General features: G+C 33.4%; 1 protein-coding gene across 1 annotated transcript; it reads left to right on the forward strand.

The window, feature by feature from the left end:
- Positions 1-26: 26 nt before the first annotated feature.
- On the forward strand, positions 27-7,428 carry LOC113760287 (terpene synthase 10-like). The gene is made up of 8 exons (XM_027302843.1): positions 27-158; positions 3,326-3,439; positions 3,535-3,802; positions 3,916-4,294; positions 5,063-5,281; positions 5,757-5,895; positions 5,987-6,235; positions 7,129-7,428. The coding sequence occupies exons 1-8, from the start codon at positions 27-29 to the stop codon at positions 7,426-7,428; spliced, it is 1,800 nt and encodes a 599-aa protein (XP_027158644.1).
- The last annotated feature ends 10,426 nt before the right edge of the window (positions 7,429-17,854 follow it).

Here is a 17,854-nt window from a genome sequence, read left to right on the forward strand (position 1 = left end):
TGCACTTTATCGTTCATGAGTCTCCAATGACTGCTACTGTTGCTTCAGCATCACTGGAATTTGGTTTCTACCGAAACAGCTGCCCATTAGCTGAGACGATTGTAGGAAAAGCAGTAAAGAAAGCAGTGTCTCTCAACCCCGGCTTGGGTGCTGGACTCGTTAGAATGCAATTTCATGATTGTTTTGTCAGGGTATTATTCTCTCATTCTCTGCAAACTTTTTCAAATGCACATAACTGTTTTATTCGTTGATGAACGGTTCGATGACAAGAATTCGTACTCCACCTCAATATAGGGTTTAGTTCGGAAAATTTCAGTTTTCATCCCTTAATTGTGTTAAACTTCATATTATACATCCAACATATTGGGTCTTCTATGTTCCGATTTGACAGCTTAGTTGACCATCATATTTGAGAACTTGACATTTGAACTGGATGTATTACAAATATTTTTAGTGACTTTGATACTTAGTCTAGCTTTTAATACTATAGGAGAATTATATGAAAAATCGTTGAACTACAACAGAATTGAGTATAATTTACCCTAAACAAAATGAGGGGACTAATACGTAACAAACACAAAGATGAGGGACAACACCATGTGATAAACCAGTAATAGTAAAAACTATAAAGATTTTTTTTTTTTGGCGTAACTATAGTAAAAACTTGAGGGAATACAATATGGTCTGCAAATTTTATTACAAGTAAAAACTTCACTTACAAAACATATTTTTAGTAGGGATGTAATCAAATTAAGTCAAACTTACAAGTAGTACACCACTCGAGTTCGATTCAAGTTTAAAAACTTGGATTTGAGTTTGAACTAGAACTTATATAGAGCACTTGAAAGTTGAGTTTGAACTTGATTTGATTTTGCATTACTCGAACTCAGCTTGAGCTTGATTTTATTTTGGATTGTGCTCATCTAGCCCAATGGAGCTTAATTCCAGTTCAATAGAGCCTAATCAAGTTTAAGAAATATAAATTTATATTTCATATAATTTTAAATAAGGGATAAAATAGACATGTCATACTTACAAATAAAAAATTAAAAAACATATATATATATATATATATATATATATATATGTGAAATTCAATGTGAAGTTCGACAAACCTTCGATCTTCACATATTAAATTCGAACTCGACTCGTCAAGTAGTTCGAACTGCTTGAACTCGGCCAATGCGAATCTGAGCTCTAGCTTCGACTGCACAAACTCGCGAGATATTTGATTAAAATCGATTCTGCCAGGCAAGTAATGTATTTGATCTCCTTCTGGTTCTCCCCTTGCTGCCTTTCCCCTCTCCCCTCTCCCCTGCCTTCTGTAACTGTTCTGCTTGGTAGAGTGGTCTTAATAATTATGCAAGCTGTCCGAATTGGGAAAAATTTGATCGAGTTAAGTCCTATCTATATATTATTCGAAAGTATTACCCATGTCTGTAGTCCTGCAACTGCATTCAAATTTTGGGATTAAATAAAAATCCAGCACCATAGTTTAGAATAGCTAGCCAAAAATAGTAAAGAAAACGAGCACAATATTCAATTTCAAATCGGGAAGAAATATCTCTATCATCTTTTCGTGTAAATGTGGAGATTTCATTCAGTCGGTTTTGGGGACATATATATCTGCATATCTACATAATTTGGGGCCACTGGACCAAATGAACACGAATAACCATAGTTTATTAACACAAATAACCAACCTACCTGCTAGGACTTCATTGCCGGATATAATAATAAAATTAAAAGGTTTCATTCAATCACTTTAGGAGGGTTTCTCAATATCTTTTGGTGTAAACAAAAGATATTTAGGAGACATTATGATAGTCCTCAATCTGTGTCATGATTCACACTAGTTTTAGGAGACATTATTCAATGGCTGTACCCAATCTGAGTCGTGATTGTCATTGTATTCTAGAAACTTAGTGCAGAAAAATTATTGCTTGCAAGAACGAACTGATAAAATGCGATCAATATTAGTAGGTGTGGAGATAGCGGTCGATTAATTGTTAGAACAAATATTGTGCTAGGACGATGGTAAAACTGAGGCAGACATAACATTATAATGAAATTTCTACTTATATCTACTTCGAGCAGGCAAGAAAAAAAAAAACCTCTATGTTTTTTACTAGGAGTGTGCAACTTCGGAAAAAATCGATTTATCATTCTGAATTTTCAAAGTCGGGTTTTTCATTTTCGAAATATATGAATTTGGTTCGAATTAAGGATTATGTTTTGTCAAATCAGAAATTCCGATTTTGAATTCACAATGCAAAATCAGAAATCGAATACCTAATTCAATTTCAAATTCATGTGTGTTATATGTATTATATATATGTAATATAAATTTTATATTATATAATAATACATCTAACTATTAATTATATTATATAACAATACAATTATAAACTTATAGTATACAAAAGTTAGCATTTAATTTAGCAAAACTTATATATAATTATAATACAAAAATTAGAATTCGGTGAAATCAGTTATTACCGAATTCCGAATTGAATTCAGAACAAATTCAAATGCGGAATTTGTGAAATCGAATATGAAATCGGTCGGATTTGCTAATGTTCAAATTTCTGAAAATTCCAAATTCAAAGTTCCGAATTATTGAATTCGATTTCCATGCACATTCTTATTCTTGACAAATCTCAAGAAAAAGAATGGAAAATGCCCGCACGGATACTGGTTGGGCATTGGCATCGTGCGAAGCGGTAAAACACGATGCTAGCTCCCACTGGCCATCTGCCTCCTGCAGAGATTGGAGATTCTCGGGCTTTTCAAATTTCATACTTATAATTACGTGATCACTTGAGAGTGATAATCCATAACCTTGACAAGATGTTAAATGAAATGCACGTTTCCTATGAGATAAGTCTAGATTACTAAAGGGATAATTTAAATCTTCAATACGTGTCTTAAAATATAAGTCTAGATTATAGGAACCATGTCTGTAACTTCATCCAAATTAGACTACAGAGCTACACTAAAAGGGGTCTACCTCCTAAAACGTGATTCCCATTTTGGGACTAACCTTTAATAAACAATTCAAAGATTGCTTATTGTATTGACAAATATATATAGGTTATGATGCTCCGTATAAATACCATCATGCAATCAACAATTTTACCATCACAAGAGTGTTAATAGAATTCACTTTGTAAGGAGAGTTCCTTTTCACTCGATGGCACAATTCACAACCTTGTTTTCCGAGAGACAACCAACTTTCCACTACAGTTTAGGGCATGGACTAACCTTCAAAACCAGCGCAATTTTAAGTACATCTTCATCCTGTAGTATTTCTCCTCCTGTGAAGACCCTTTCAGTCACTTCTAAGCTTGGGGAACAACAGCCATTGAGACGATCAGGAAATTACCAGCCTCCCACCTGGGATTTCTGCTACGTGGAATCACTATCAAATCAATATTCAGTAATCACCTTGTCTAAAACTTTTGATCTGTTAGTAAAACTAAAGACTTTTTACTTGTTAATTGGTCATAAACGAAGATAATATTCATAATGCAGGGAAAGAGGTACATAAATAGATGTCTTGTGCTGAAGGAGCAAGTGAAAATGATGCTGGACGAGGAGGTGGATCTGTTAATTCAGTTGGAGTTAATCGATGACCTACAAAGGCTCGGAATAGCTTACCACTTCCAGAACAAAATCCAGTCAATTTTGAGTGGAGTATACAAGGAAAATCACTTGGGAAATACTTCACGTGAAAAGGATTTATATGCAACAGCTCTGGAATTTAGACTCCTGAGACAACATGGTTTTGATGTCTCCCAAGGTTTGCATCACCTAAAATTTTTTTATTTGCACAGATCTAGATCTACTTGTTCAAACAAAGTTGTTCACTAATTGCAAAATATATAAGAAAATCATGCCTCGTCTTGGTTGTAGAGGTCTTCAATTGTTTCAAGAATGAGAAAGGAAATTTTAAGGCCAACCTTTGCGAAGACATCAAGGGAATGCTTCATTTGTATGAAGCTTCGTTCCTTCTAGTAGAAAGCGAAAGCACCTTGGAGATGGCTAGGGAATTCTCATCTGAATGTCTCAAGAACGTCCTCAATCATGAAGGGATCAGTGAAGAACTTATTCTACTGATGCAACATTCTCTGGAGCTTCCACTACACTGGAGAGTACAGCGCTTGGAGGCTCGGTGGTTCATAGACATGTATGAGAAGAGAGCTAATAGAAATCCTACTCTACTTGATCTTGCAAAAATAGACTTCAATCTTGTTCAAGCAACACATCAGGATGATCTCCAATATGCATCAAGGTAAGAGTTCAATTCCCATGGTCGTACTAGGCTGTTTGGAGATATTTGACCAACGAGGAAATCCAAAATTAAGGGGGTTAACATCCCAGCAAGCAGTAACTGTCCTTAGATGACTAAGTATGCTTTTCTGCACAACTTCTAAATTTTATAATATGGTTTTTTTTTACCTGTAATATGATAACTTCAACATTTTCATATGTTTTGTTACAGATGATCATTTCCATCACTTTGACACTTTAATTCAAATTATGATGGAGTTATATATAGCTTGTAACACTAGAGGGGGGTTATGTAAAAATTAGCTATACCGCAGGGGATAAAGTGTAATTTGCCTTTTTTTAAAACCTATAATATGAGAACTTAGCAGTTTTTTTCTTTTTCTTATTTATTTTTTAACATTATTTTAAGAAGTTGAATTTATTGAGCCTTATTTTGTGTGAATTTGGTTTCCATGTCCGCGTCTGTCTTGTTTACTCTTTTTATCTTTTCATATAATTTTTTGTGATATGATGTTTTGTGAGATAAAAACATAATTAAAGAATCTCCTAAAATTGTCTTTTCAAATAATGTCCAATGACACGGACTCACTACTTGTTTCTCCGAATAATGTCTATCCAAATAGGCTCCATTATGGCTGTTGCATTAATTAGAAAATAATCGATTTTATTTTTCATGAGTGATTATTGCAAACGCATCCATGCAGGTAACACCACCAAGATTAATTTGAAGTGTAAGAAATAATTATAGCTTTGTCTTTCACTTGAACAGGTGGTGGCAGAGTACATGTCTAGCAGAAAATTTGGCCTTTGCAAGGGACAGATTGGTGGAAAATTTCTTTTGGACAGTAGGAGTTATCTTTGACCCGCAACAAGGGTATTGCCGTAGAATGTCAACAAGGGTCAATGCTTTGGTAACGACAATAGACGACGTATACGATGTTTATGGAACTTTGGATGAACTCGAACTTTTTACTGCTGCTGTTGAAAGGTTTTGCTGACAATTTTCAATATAAATTTGTGCTATAATTGATCATGTTGAATGAACAAGTTACACAAATTCTTGTCATTTTTTTTTGGGGTAAAGTGTATCGAAGGTTACTAAAGTTTTCAAACTTTTTATCTCATACTATTTCTCGTGCTAAATGGTCTACTCATTCCCTAAAAATGCTTCAAGCAAATCATTTTGTTAAATTTGATAGTTAAGTTAGATGAGAATTAGCCCATGTTAGAGGCATGCCTATTCTGAAACAACATTATGGACATTTAATTTCTTGCAGAACTCACTAGCCCTAAATAGATTAGGAAGCTCATCTGCTACTAAAATTTCCTAGATTTAATAAGATAATCTAGATGAAGTATTTTTAGGAGTTGAGTGGGCATTTGACGTGAAAAATAGTTTAATGGCTAAATTAAAAATTCTAAAAAGTTTCAATGCACTTCACCTTTTTTTTTTAACATTTCAGATGGGATCTTGGAGTCATAGATCAACTTCCGAGCTACCTGAAATTATGTTACTTTGCACTTTACAACTCAATCAATGAAATGGCTTATGACGTTATGAAAGAGCAAGGCGTTCATGTCATTTCATACCTGAAAAATTCGGTGACTATCTTTGCTCGAACTAATTTGCTTTTCTCTTTATGACTTGATCAATCTTCTCCTGAAATTGGCTGTACAATTTAAAATGTTTCAGTGGACAGATCTATGCAAAGCTTACTTGCAAGAGGCCAAATGGTACCACAGTGGTTATGTACCAACATTACAAGAATACCTTGATAATGCATGGATTTCAATATCAGCTCCTGTGATACTTGTGCATGCTTATTTCTTCGTAAGCAACCCGATAACGAATGAAGCTCTGGAATGCTTAGACAGATATCACAACATAATTCGATGTTCAGCAATGATTTTGCGCCTTGCAGACGACTTGGGAACATCCTCGGTAAGCTGCCGTATTCAGTTTCAAAAGCTACAATTTCAAGAACTTTTTAAGTTGTCTTAGTTAATTTAGAGTATTAAGAAGCGAAATTCAGAGTATTAAAAACCAGAGTGACCTTCATAAAACGTCAACAGACTTTAAGCATAATTAGCACCTATTTTTATATGTATCTGGATGGTTTGTGATTCATAGTATAATATTTCTTATTTCGTAACTCTGTTAAACTTTTTGGGCTGTCTTAGTTTATTTAGTCCCTACAAATCCAATTCAAAATGCAAAATTTAGAGTATAATTAAAAGCCACAGTGACCTTTATAAAAAGTCAACAAAATTTAAGCACAATTGGGACAAATATTTATATGTATTATTCGTGACTGAATTTTGGAGGAATCTTGTATAGGGACATCAATTGACCCCTTTGTTATAAATTTGGGTAATTTTTGATAATCCTCTCTATTTTTTGCATAATATCACACAAGACCCTCCTGAGGCTACAAAGAATATTTCCCGTCACATTTTTACTTTACATAAAATCACGTGACGGTTTTGTGGATATTTTCAAACTTTAAAGGGATCATGTAGTATTATGTAAAAGTATGAGAGGGGCTATGAATAATTCGCTTTAAGATTCAGTACCATATGGACAGATAAAAGCAATTTTTTCTTTTTTTTCAGGAAATATTCGAGAGACACAATTAATGCACAATTTACCCAAAGATAGATGTTTGTACAAGGCTTGTAATTATAAAATCCCATAACTATATGTTTGGAAATTTACTCAATTAAGCCAAGAAAATGAAAACTGCTGTTAATTTTTTTTTTCTTTTAAGACAATCAAATCAGAAGGGACATGACATGCTCAATTCGTACTATTATACTTCATACTTAACTGAGCAGGATGAGTTGCAAAGAGGTGATGTACCAAAATCAATCCAGTGTTACATGAATGAAAGCGGTGCATCCGAAGAAGAGGCACGTGAACACATAAGATTCTTGATCAGTGAAACATGGAAACAAATGAACAAAGAACGAGTTGCAGACTCACCATTCTCTCAAACTTTTATTGGAATGGCAATGAACCTTGGTAGGATGGCTCAGTGCATGTACCAGTATGGTGATGGTCATGGTAGTTCTAACTCCCACACTAAAGATCGTATTCGAGCATTACTACTGGATCCTGTTGGTCTTTCATTTTAGTATGGCTTTTGCTACTTTTGCTTTTGATCCTTGTTGATAATATATTACAGTATATCATCTTATGATAGTTATTTGTTTTTTTTTTTTTGTTTTTAACAAACGATACCAATTTTATATATATTAACACTTGAAATTACAAGAGTTAATTACAAAACGGGGTAACTACCCCCATATCTTTCCTAGCTAGTGCTGATAACCAAGATGGGATTGATCCCTCCCATTCAATTATCCTAACTGACTTAACTGCAAATTGAGCCAAAGCATGGCTACAAGTAGTAGCAATCCTGGGAATAAACAAAAACACACAACAGATATTGTGATACTTATTGACTAGTTTATTGTGACTGTTTAGTGTAACTAAATCAAGTTGTTCACCTGATGTATACGAGACGATTAGCACAGATACAGTGGCTCCACTTAGGGATTTTAAGCTCTTTCACGTTGGATGGACTAAAATCCCTACAGTAACCTTCTCCTCTACATTCAGAAGATACATTTGATAGTATATTACCGTATATCATGATGGGAAAATTCTAGTAAGTGAATAAAAATTGACGGATTACAAAAAAATTTACATAGTGTATGCAATCAATGCTGCCACAACTTTCTCTTTTTTTTTTTCAGTCTACGAAAATAAAATGCCTTGAAACAATAACAAAAAAAAAGAAGAAACCTAAACACCCTTTTTAACTATTTTAATGGGAAATTATTGATGATTGTCATCTCCCAATCAAGATCAAGCCGCCCAAAAGAAGAAATTTAGCTTCTTATCCGCTACCGGGATGCTTAGAAATCTAGTTTACTATTGCACGGCCCCATTTTGTCCATGTCTGGCTTTTTGATGGTTTTTCTTCTTTTCTTTTTCATTATTTCCCCTATTAGATGATTGTTCAAGTTTATTCAATTCATTTTTATGAAATTTTGGGGTATTCTAAGTAGTCCACTAATTATATATCAACTAGCTAGTGGGTAAAACGCACTTTATGTGTGTGCATATTTTAGAGAGAAGATATATAATGAAAACAACTATATAGACATGAAGGTTTAAGCTTTAAGTTTATAAATAATGAGGACAACGTGGTTTTATGTTTTTAATTGTAACTATATTATGACAAGTTTGCCTTAATGATAAGGATAAAATTGGTAATTCAAAAAATGACATATTCTTTTAACACCATATATACCCTACTCACACTTTATACATAGATATAGATAGATAGATGTTCCAACAAAAATATTTTCATGCACCAAAAACGACTGCTTCATCAGGATAAATGCATTAATTAGCAAGGGGCAAATCTCAGCTGATCAATTGTTTTCTTTTTATTATTATTACTAGGTTCCAGATGGTCCATCAGGGTCTAGCCAACTATTTTTATCGATCATTATGATATCTTTCATCAAATTTTTTTTTTTTTAAAAAAATCATGATAAGAACCCACAATCTCAATCAATAGACGCCCTTGTGGCTACTCAACAGTCCATACCAATTATTTGTTAGACAAGCTTTGAAGCTTGTTAATTACTACTAAATTAGCTTGACTTCTGTCGCTTTTAGGTTTTTTTCTGCTTTTCAATTTTTCTCCTTTTGGTGAATACGGTATTACGGATTTAAGATTGCATGAGTTGAAGGCTAGAGTTTACATCAAGCTGATCATAGCAATTTAATAAAACGTTTTTATTGATGAAAATAATAACGTTTTTAACTCCTAATCATTTGTTATGTCACAAGTCAAAAATGATAAAATGATACGTAAAAGTTTGTGATTTTGGGGTAGTTGGTTATATAGCTAGCAACCACTGTTAATATGGCTTTGTACTTGGGGCTGTTTTGCCGAGTGTGGCCTAGGGATGATTAATGCAGTATTCAACCCTAAAATATGTGGGATTCGGAGCCTCTCTAGTAGTTTTTTTTTGGTTGATGTGGACTCGTACAATTTAGTATTAATTAATATGCATAATTTTGATGTAACGTGAAATTTGTCAACTTATACAATTGTCGGTATAAAATTTATGATTAGACTAAAACTATATGAATTTACGGCAAGGTCATAAAAATTTATATCAGTTGGATTGTATTGCACAGAACTCAATTGAAGAGACCCTGTATTGCCCAGAACTTGCCGTGCTTATTCGATCTGCTGCTCTCAGTTTCAACTTATCTTCGATGAGAATGCTTTCAATATTGGATGTGTTTTCTGCTAAAAAAATAACACTACATTTTTGGGAATGTCACGTGTTAAACACATCAAATTGATAATTTGCCAATTCTTAGCCTCTATGATGTACTTTATTTGCTGGTTTACGTTAAGCACGTGTATTTCACAAGAGGTTTTGAATTTATGATCATCTTTCTATGATTATTGGTCGCTTAAAAATCAAAATGAGCCCGACATGGCTTTTTCTCTTAAACACAATCCGGAAAATAATGCCCGGAAATGGTTACTTGCTTTTGTGGTAAATAAATATTTCCTGTTATATATATATATATATATATATATATATATATGCAATTCTCTAAAGAAGAGGTTTGGCTTGGAAGAACTAGGGGTCTGTGCGCGGGTGTTTTGACTTGTGAGTTGGTTTTTGTGTATTAACTTGTAGATGTTTGTGGCTATAAGTGTAGTTGTATCGGTTGTAGTGCATCATAAAGTATAATTGTGTGAAAGAAATTGTAGGAAATTATAATTTTTAGCCATGAAAGCAGAAAATGAGCTTGGTGTAATGAGCTTATCACAATGAGAAAAATTGCAATAAGTGTAGTTGCAGCAAAAGAACCAGCTGCAAATTTCCCCATCATGGGTTGAAATGGAGGTCCAACAATTTTCCCAACTGCTTTATCTCTTATAATCTTGCACTTATTTTTCACAAATTTCTTCTTTTTGCTCAATGGATAACGAACCATATCTCTGCCTTGATCTTTCATTACGAAGTTGTTTTTTAGCAATAAATTTATCGTTACATCCAACCATCCTGTATATCAGTGCAACTAAGGTCAAATTTGCATCTGCTATCATAACGGTGGCAAACATAGGGATGCCTAACAGTTTACATCAGCTTTAACCAACAACAACTCAATTCCAATAAATAAGAGCAACTGCAAAACAATGATCGATGGTAAATTAGATACTAAAAGCAACACCTTTGTCAAGTAGGCTAAACAAAGCATTTAAATTAATAAAGCACAATAAGCAGAGATATCTACACAAACAATCACATCACTGGGCAAAAAATCCTATACGTACGTAGAGTTAACAATATACAATTGACATGCACCATTTGTGGAGTGAAGATTCAGAGCTTACCTTCACCAGAAATCCCTACATGCATACCACTTTTCCTCGCTGCTCAGCCGACTACAAAAGTAAAATTGCCAATTCACAAATATAGTTAGCAAATATTACAAATTTCCCCATGCATATTAACACGTATCTAATCTACTTCCTTCACATAAAAAATGGTGAAATTGCAGCATGAAGTGAGTATACCTTTCTAAACAAAAGAGCAAACAGACCACAAATATGTAAGCCAAGATTCTTTAATATGTATGGAATTTCCATTATTGGGCGGCAGCTCAAAAGTGTTGCAATAATATTTGTATTGACTACAAATGATGCTTCACTTGTTGCGGTTACACTATTCATCGATTACACAAGTGATTTTCCAAATACCCTCCATGAAAGCTCTCTCCAACAAAGCTTTATTACTCTTATGTCAAATTTAAGCCATTAAGTTCATTATTTAAAAGCTATGTGCCCACTTTAGAGGGCATTATATGTAATCAACACTGGCAAAAGTATTACCATGTTGTATGTTAGACTTCACCATTTTCTCCCTACTTTCCTCTGACCAAAATACCCCCACAGAGAATAATGATCATTTCCCAACAGTCTGTCGCAAACTAAGCCAAAAGGGCAATATAGAGAACACACTATTATTACAACATCAACCAGCTTGTACTCTTTGCACAAAATCTGCCATGTCATTTTTTTACTCCCTAAAATACCTCTCCACAAGACAGATGAAAAATTCCCAGGAGTGAGATGCAAACTGCTTTTTATATTTGTATAGGAAATATTTAGCATATATTCATCATGTTTACCACTTGGCATCACGAAATTTCATGCATTTTAATGCAATGAGCTACATGAATGCTCGACTAACCCATTTTGCAATGCCACCTAAAGTTTTTGTCCCCCCAAATATCAATGGGCTTTCACAACCCATGGCTTACTTGTCTTCAAGATCATTTGCAATTTGCACTTAAGATTTCATAATGGGCCTAACATGGTGGACTTTTAACTGAGTTTTGTTCACTTCTCCTATGCATGCATCACTAGAACCAAAATGGTGAAAAGGTCTTCATTTATTGTCGAATTTCTTCATATCTAAGTACTAAAATATTACTTCAAATACCAATCGTAATATTTTCAAGTAAATTAAAATAGTTTAGTGCACCAGTTTACAAATTAGAGAAAGGTAAATGGAATGCTCAAAATCACCTTGAATTTGGACTGAGGAAACCTTGGTCTAGTGGTTGAAATTGAGACGTAATCATTTAGAGGATTTAGATTTAAATCTCCTTCCAACCTCTCTCTGTTAGAAAAGAATTAAAAGAAAAAGTTATCCAATTTTTCTTGAACAAGAACAAATCAATTTTTAATAAATTTGTCAAAGAGAAAAATGAGCTTTTATTAATTTTGTAAAAAAGAAAATTTGGGTTTTAAAGAAGGAGAAACCCCGAGGACGCGCAGCTCCTTGAGAGCAATTGCAAACACCAAGCATAATCTTGTCAGCTAACTCTGTGCCAGTAGTCGGGGTAAGACAGAGGATACAAACATTATCCGGAATGATTGGACGTAAAGCGTCTGTAGGTGGCTTTTTAAGTCCGCCGTCAACTCCCAGGGCTCAACCCTGGACAGGCAGTGGATCCAACTGGGCGTCTTACATATGAATTCGTTCTCCAAGTATGGGCTCTTGCCCTGTCTCCATCAAGGAAGAAGAAGTCAAGACTAAGTCATTTGGTAGAGCTAAAGATTTGCATTTCCGATCATATTAACCATGCTTGGAGCACCACAGAGATACAGTTTGTCTCTAGGATCTTTTGCAATTCGTACAATGGATTTCATAATCGGCCCAAGACTGTTGAGTATCAACTTTCCGTGATTCGTTCTGGTATCCATGCATTAAAAGGCCCAAAAAAAAGGAATTCTTGTTAATGCATACATATTTGTTAATTGGTAATGATCATAGTAGTAAATACTCATATCATACCCGTATAATACACATTTATATGTATCATTCAAAAAAATTAAAAACACTCTAAAAAATATTCATACTTTTCAATTAACCACATAAACATGTAATAAAATTTTAATGTATTATACTACATGAATTATACTTCAATTTTTCAAAAAAATTTAAAATTTGAATAAGGATAATGACATACTTTGCAAATTCCTGGTGAAAAATTGAAAATCCTGTTCATAGCTTCTGTTTCCAAGATTTTCATCCCTCAATTAGCTATAATCTCCGAATTTTCTCGTACATAACCAAGCTAATTACTCTGTCAAAAAAAAAAAAAAAAAAAAACCCACACACACACCAGGCTAAGTAAGTCTCACATTCCCAAAATTATTACACAACGAAGAATAAAAATTTTTTTTTACAGTATTAGGATAACTACACGCGCAAAAAACAGAAACAGAAAATCAGTTTACTTCCAAATGAAATTGATCAATATGACTAAATATACGTCCAGCATCCTGTTAACTGGGCACATATGTTGACTGAAAGTCCTACTCAACATTATTTTTGTCAACGTGCAGCTTAACATCCACACTCAGCATCTCCGGACAATTGGGACGAGAACAATGGAGCCCCCAACCAGAATGTGATTCCCAGCTCTTCTGTTTCTGTTCAAGAATATTTTTGTCATCTTTCCGACCAAGTAACGTGGTGGGACTTGAATCTTCCCATGTGATCATTGTTTGAGTGCTTGTCTTGTTAGAATTATTTTCTAATTTGGGTTTCTATTAATTAATTTTGTTTTGTTGAAATCGGGTTAAATTAAGCTCGGTAAATCCCACTACAGTATAATCCACTACAATTGGGGCCTAGGTTTGTCTCAGTTATCTATTTGGTGTGATCTGCAAGGTGTAGGGTTCGTTATGCATATTCGGGTTACATTAATAGGAGGTTCCATTACAGTTATAATAGGTTAGATTCCTCTCTTCTATCTAACACTAGTATCGTATTGTTAGGGTGTCTTGTCCATTGATAGCCACCACACACAGAATTTGGAGAGGGAGAGGAAGCCACCTATGCCAGACACGCGTACCATAATGTACTGATCAAGGTTGTCATGCATCTCTCAATTTCTCGATGTATCATTTTTTTTTTTTTTTGCAACACAGAGGTATCTGGATTTTTGACCTGGTAATACCTAATGACCCAACTAATTCTCTGTAGGGTCGGGAGAGGCTGCCCAGCTTTTTCACCGACCGCTTTATCCGGGATTCGAACCTTCGCGGAGGTACTCCCCCAACTGAGGTACTACCACCAGCTCTAACCTCGGGGGGATTTTCCTGATGTATCATTGGAGAATGGAACATGTTTATATTACTGTTGTATTTAAATATTTGATATTGGGAATCTTCAAAATTCCTACATGTCTAAGTTGGAGATAGTAGACACCAATAATGGATTTGTGAGCCAGGTGTCTGCGAGCCGAAATCAATATTTTGAGGAATTACCCCATTAGATCAAGGTGTTTGTGAGCCAAAATCTGAAACGACTAAAACTAATGTAGGGTGCTATACATACTTGTGTACTTGGGAAGAATTCAATTAAATCCTAGTAATTTGCTGTTACACTTGGTAATCAGCACCACAAACATTTTCACCAGTTTGGCACCCTATATTAGTTACAGCAAATTTAGTCCTTGAACAAATGTGTAAAATGTAGTGGTGTCGCCATATAAGTCTTACACATTGGGAGCAAAAAAACCTATTCAAGTACTAAATTGGTTAAAATAAATCACTGAGGACGAAAATGGTTTTAGTGAAAAATATATAGGAATCAAAATGGCGAAATTCCTTTATCCTTTTTCTTTGACGATGTTGACTAAAGTTTAAGTTACTATTTAAACAGGCACCATGGTTGAATAGGAAATGGCAGTAGCGATGCAACCTTTTTTTTTTTGAATAGGAAACTAATATAGGGTTCCTTTAGTTTTTTGTTTTTTGTTTTTTTTTTGTTTTTTGATGAATGGGAAATGGCAGCAGTGATGCAACATAAAATTTCTCTGACGATGAAAAAGATTGAAAAATTAATTTTCTCTATTTTGTCCAAATCTTTAACCCTTCTCGCCATAAATTTTCCAAACCATTTCAAACTTGAAAAAAAAAAATACCGGAATAAACAGATTCGTTTGCCTGACCAATCTGCAACTAGGAGATTATTATGAACTTCTGCAACCCAGAAAATCTTCAAAGATGAAATTATGTACTTTCCTCAACGCCCAATTGCACGAAACATAACAAAAATCCCAATAACATTTCCGTCCACTCATGCACTTTTTCTTGAAATGTAAAAGACAAAGCACATTCTATCTCTAAAATTTGGCAAGTACACTTGGCCCTTTAATATTTCTTCGCACGCAAATGAAGGACGAGGGATGAAAAGCATATTATTAGTAAAAGGATCTTTACCGGGCAAAGATTTTACTCACAAGTCACGTATACTTACATTTATGGTTTTTTTTTTTTTACTTTTATTAGTTTTATTGACTTAACTTTATTTAATTTATGAAAGATCGATCCATAGTGCCCCTACCAATTAAGAAGGTGAACTGGACAGTAGAATGTAGAAACCATGTCCATACCTAGCCCGATTTCTTATTTTGGTTTCTCCTTAACAATAAATTGGGAGGTTGAGAAAACCAAAAACAAAAAAAAAATGTATTTAGGCATTGGATGGAATATCATAGTAACAGTTTTAACTTTTAAGGTCTTCTTGGTTTTTTTTTTCCTTTTAACTCAACAGTTTTAAGGTAAAGCTTGAAGGACCAAATTGGTACCATACTGTTGATTAATGCTGCTCTCAACGACGTGATTATTGTATTTTTAAACTGTTTTTTTTTTTTAAGGGGTGGGAGTTTGTTGTTCCAACTTCCAGTCTATCGGATTAGGGGTTGTTAAGTGGCGGCCAGATTGAGTGTTTGACTCCAGAATTCTGTCCATTATTCTATATGCAGTTATGCATTAATTTTTTAACACACCGAAAAAGTAAAGAACTTCTACGGTGCTACCATTGTAATTGAACGGGTTTAGAATCCAAATTAAATTTGAAAAGGAATTTGTTTAACTCAAACTTCTTTCCTTTTTTTTTTTTTTTTTCTGGGGTGACCAATAAAACATTATTTTTATGCAAGATTTACACATATAAATGTGTAAAAACTCACATATTTGCTTAAATACTAGCACTTCAGGTCCTTTCAATCCCTCTTGACGTTTGGCCCATTGGATACTAGTTAAACAAACTCATATTAGAGAACGACATAATCTGTTAGATAGATTCAAATGCAAAAGAAGAATTAACTGTTAATATATAGTTTTATTAGAGATCAATTACAAAAAGCGATTAAAAATTATGACTTTTGTAAATGATAAATATAAATACAGAAATCACTAAAATCAAATAAGTGGATCATTTTTTAGTCTATTCTTATCATTTAACTCGTATGTTACGTAATATAGAATTTTCCATTTGATTAAGGGTAGTACAAGAGATTCTTTTTCCATTGACCTCATGAGTGAAAAAAAAAAATGAGAAGGGTTGATGCCGAATGCGCTTCTTCTTTTGGTCAAATGAGAAGGGTCATATTATATAATTTTATAAATTAATTTGGTATTTGAATAAGATATTACGATACCTTATTTCATTTTACCGAATTTGAATTTGAAATTGATTATTATCAAATTCATAATTTCATTTCCTTTCTTTCTTCTGTGAATTCAGTGATGAATCATTATGACTTCAGTGCTATGACGTCTTTAGGAGCTCAGTTGGCCAACGTTTGGTGTGGTAGGTTTGGGGTAGGTAAGAGAATACAACACCACAGCCACAGATACCCAATAACTACTTGTGAATTGTAATCCTCTTTCAGATAGGGTAGTGGCCACCAAATAGATTTTGATGCATTCTTCGGGTTGTTATCGAATATCAAAAAGACAAAGGGGTTCTCTTCTTACTGTTATTAAGTTTTAAGGAATCCATGATATAAAGAATCTATGCGGGATGGCAATTGGAATGGGTCCCACGAGGAGCTAATGGGGCAGGGGATAGGACGGGGTTTAGGGAATTTTTTTCTTGTTTAAAAATCCCGCTCCATCACCCATTAAAAAAATTAAATATATATATTTAATTTAATTAGTTATAAACTTATAATAATGATATTATTAGTTATAAGTATTATATAATATATATTAGTATATGTAACATAATTAATATTATCAATTATACTAATAATTATACATGTCTGCTAATGGAAAACTATTAATTGATTATACTAAATTTATTAATATATTTATACTAAATTTCTAATCACACTTAACACAATAAAACTTTTTTAAAAAATACAATAATGATTTAGTGATTGTATTTGTTTCAAAAGTGAAAATTTGACTACTTTAGTTGCATTTGTATCACATGTTGGATTGTATTTAAATAATTTTTGCTTGATTATTTTTATAAATTTCAATTAAATAATTACAATGGATAATGATTTGATGATGTATTGGTATATTTAAGCACTTGATTTTTTACTAAAATTTAACTATAATAAAATTATATGATAAATTTTTATTAACCCTGCGGGTGCTCTTGCAGGGGAAGCAGGGCGGGACGGGGGGAATTAGTGGGCAGCAGGCCCTCCCGCCCCACCGCTGCCCCATTGCCATTTCTAAATATGTTGTTTACTATTATAATTTGTTGTTATAATTACATGAAGTTTTTCAGTTTATAAGAGACTTTCTCTTTTAGTTAAGCTGCATGTAGGAGTGTCAATTGAAATTTTTTAATCGGATTTTAGTAAGTCTAGACTCATATCATAAATTATACGAATTTTTGAGTCTTGGACTTCTGGGATTCGGGTTCAAATTAAAAGATTCAAACTCATCTCACATTAATATATGAGTTTCAAACTCAAATCGAACTCAACATATGCTCATAATTAAATACATAATTATATACAATATATATTTTATAATTATGAATTACTATAAATTTTTATATATTTATTAACATTTATGTTATACTATGTGTATATATGTCTCTGTGTGTGTCTATATATATGTGCATGTGTGTGTATGTATGTATGTATATATGTATATGAATATATACATATATACACACATAATTATAT

This window comes from Coffea eugenioides, chromosome 2, assembly GCF_003713205.1.
Source record: "Coffea eugenioides isolate CCC68of chromosome 2, Ceug_1.0, whole genome shotgun sequence".
Lineage (NCBI taxonomy): Eukaryota > Viridiplantae > Streptophyta > Magnoliopsida > Gentianales > Rubiaceae > Coffea > Coffea eugenioides.

Excerpts from the sequence above, each read along its gene's own strand:
- LOC113760287 (XM_027302843.1), top strand. The coding sequence starts at position 27 with ATGACTGCTACTGTTGCTTCAGCATCACTGGAATTTGGTTTCTACCGA. Across the intron at positions 3,803-3,915 it reads TGGTTTTGATGTCTCCCAAG|AGGTCTTCAATTGTTTCAAG; the intron begins GTTTGCATCACC and ends TCTTGGTTGTAG. Across the intron at positions 5,282-5,756 it reads TTTACTGCTGCTGTTGAAAG|ATGGGATCTTGGAGTCATAG; the intron begins GTTTTGCTGACA and ends TTAACATTTCAG.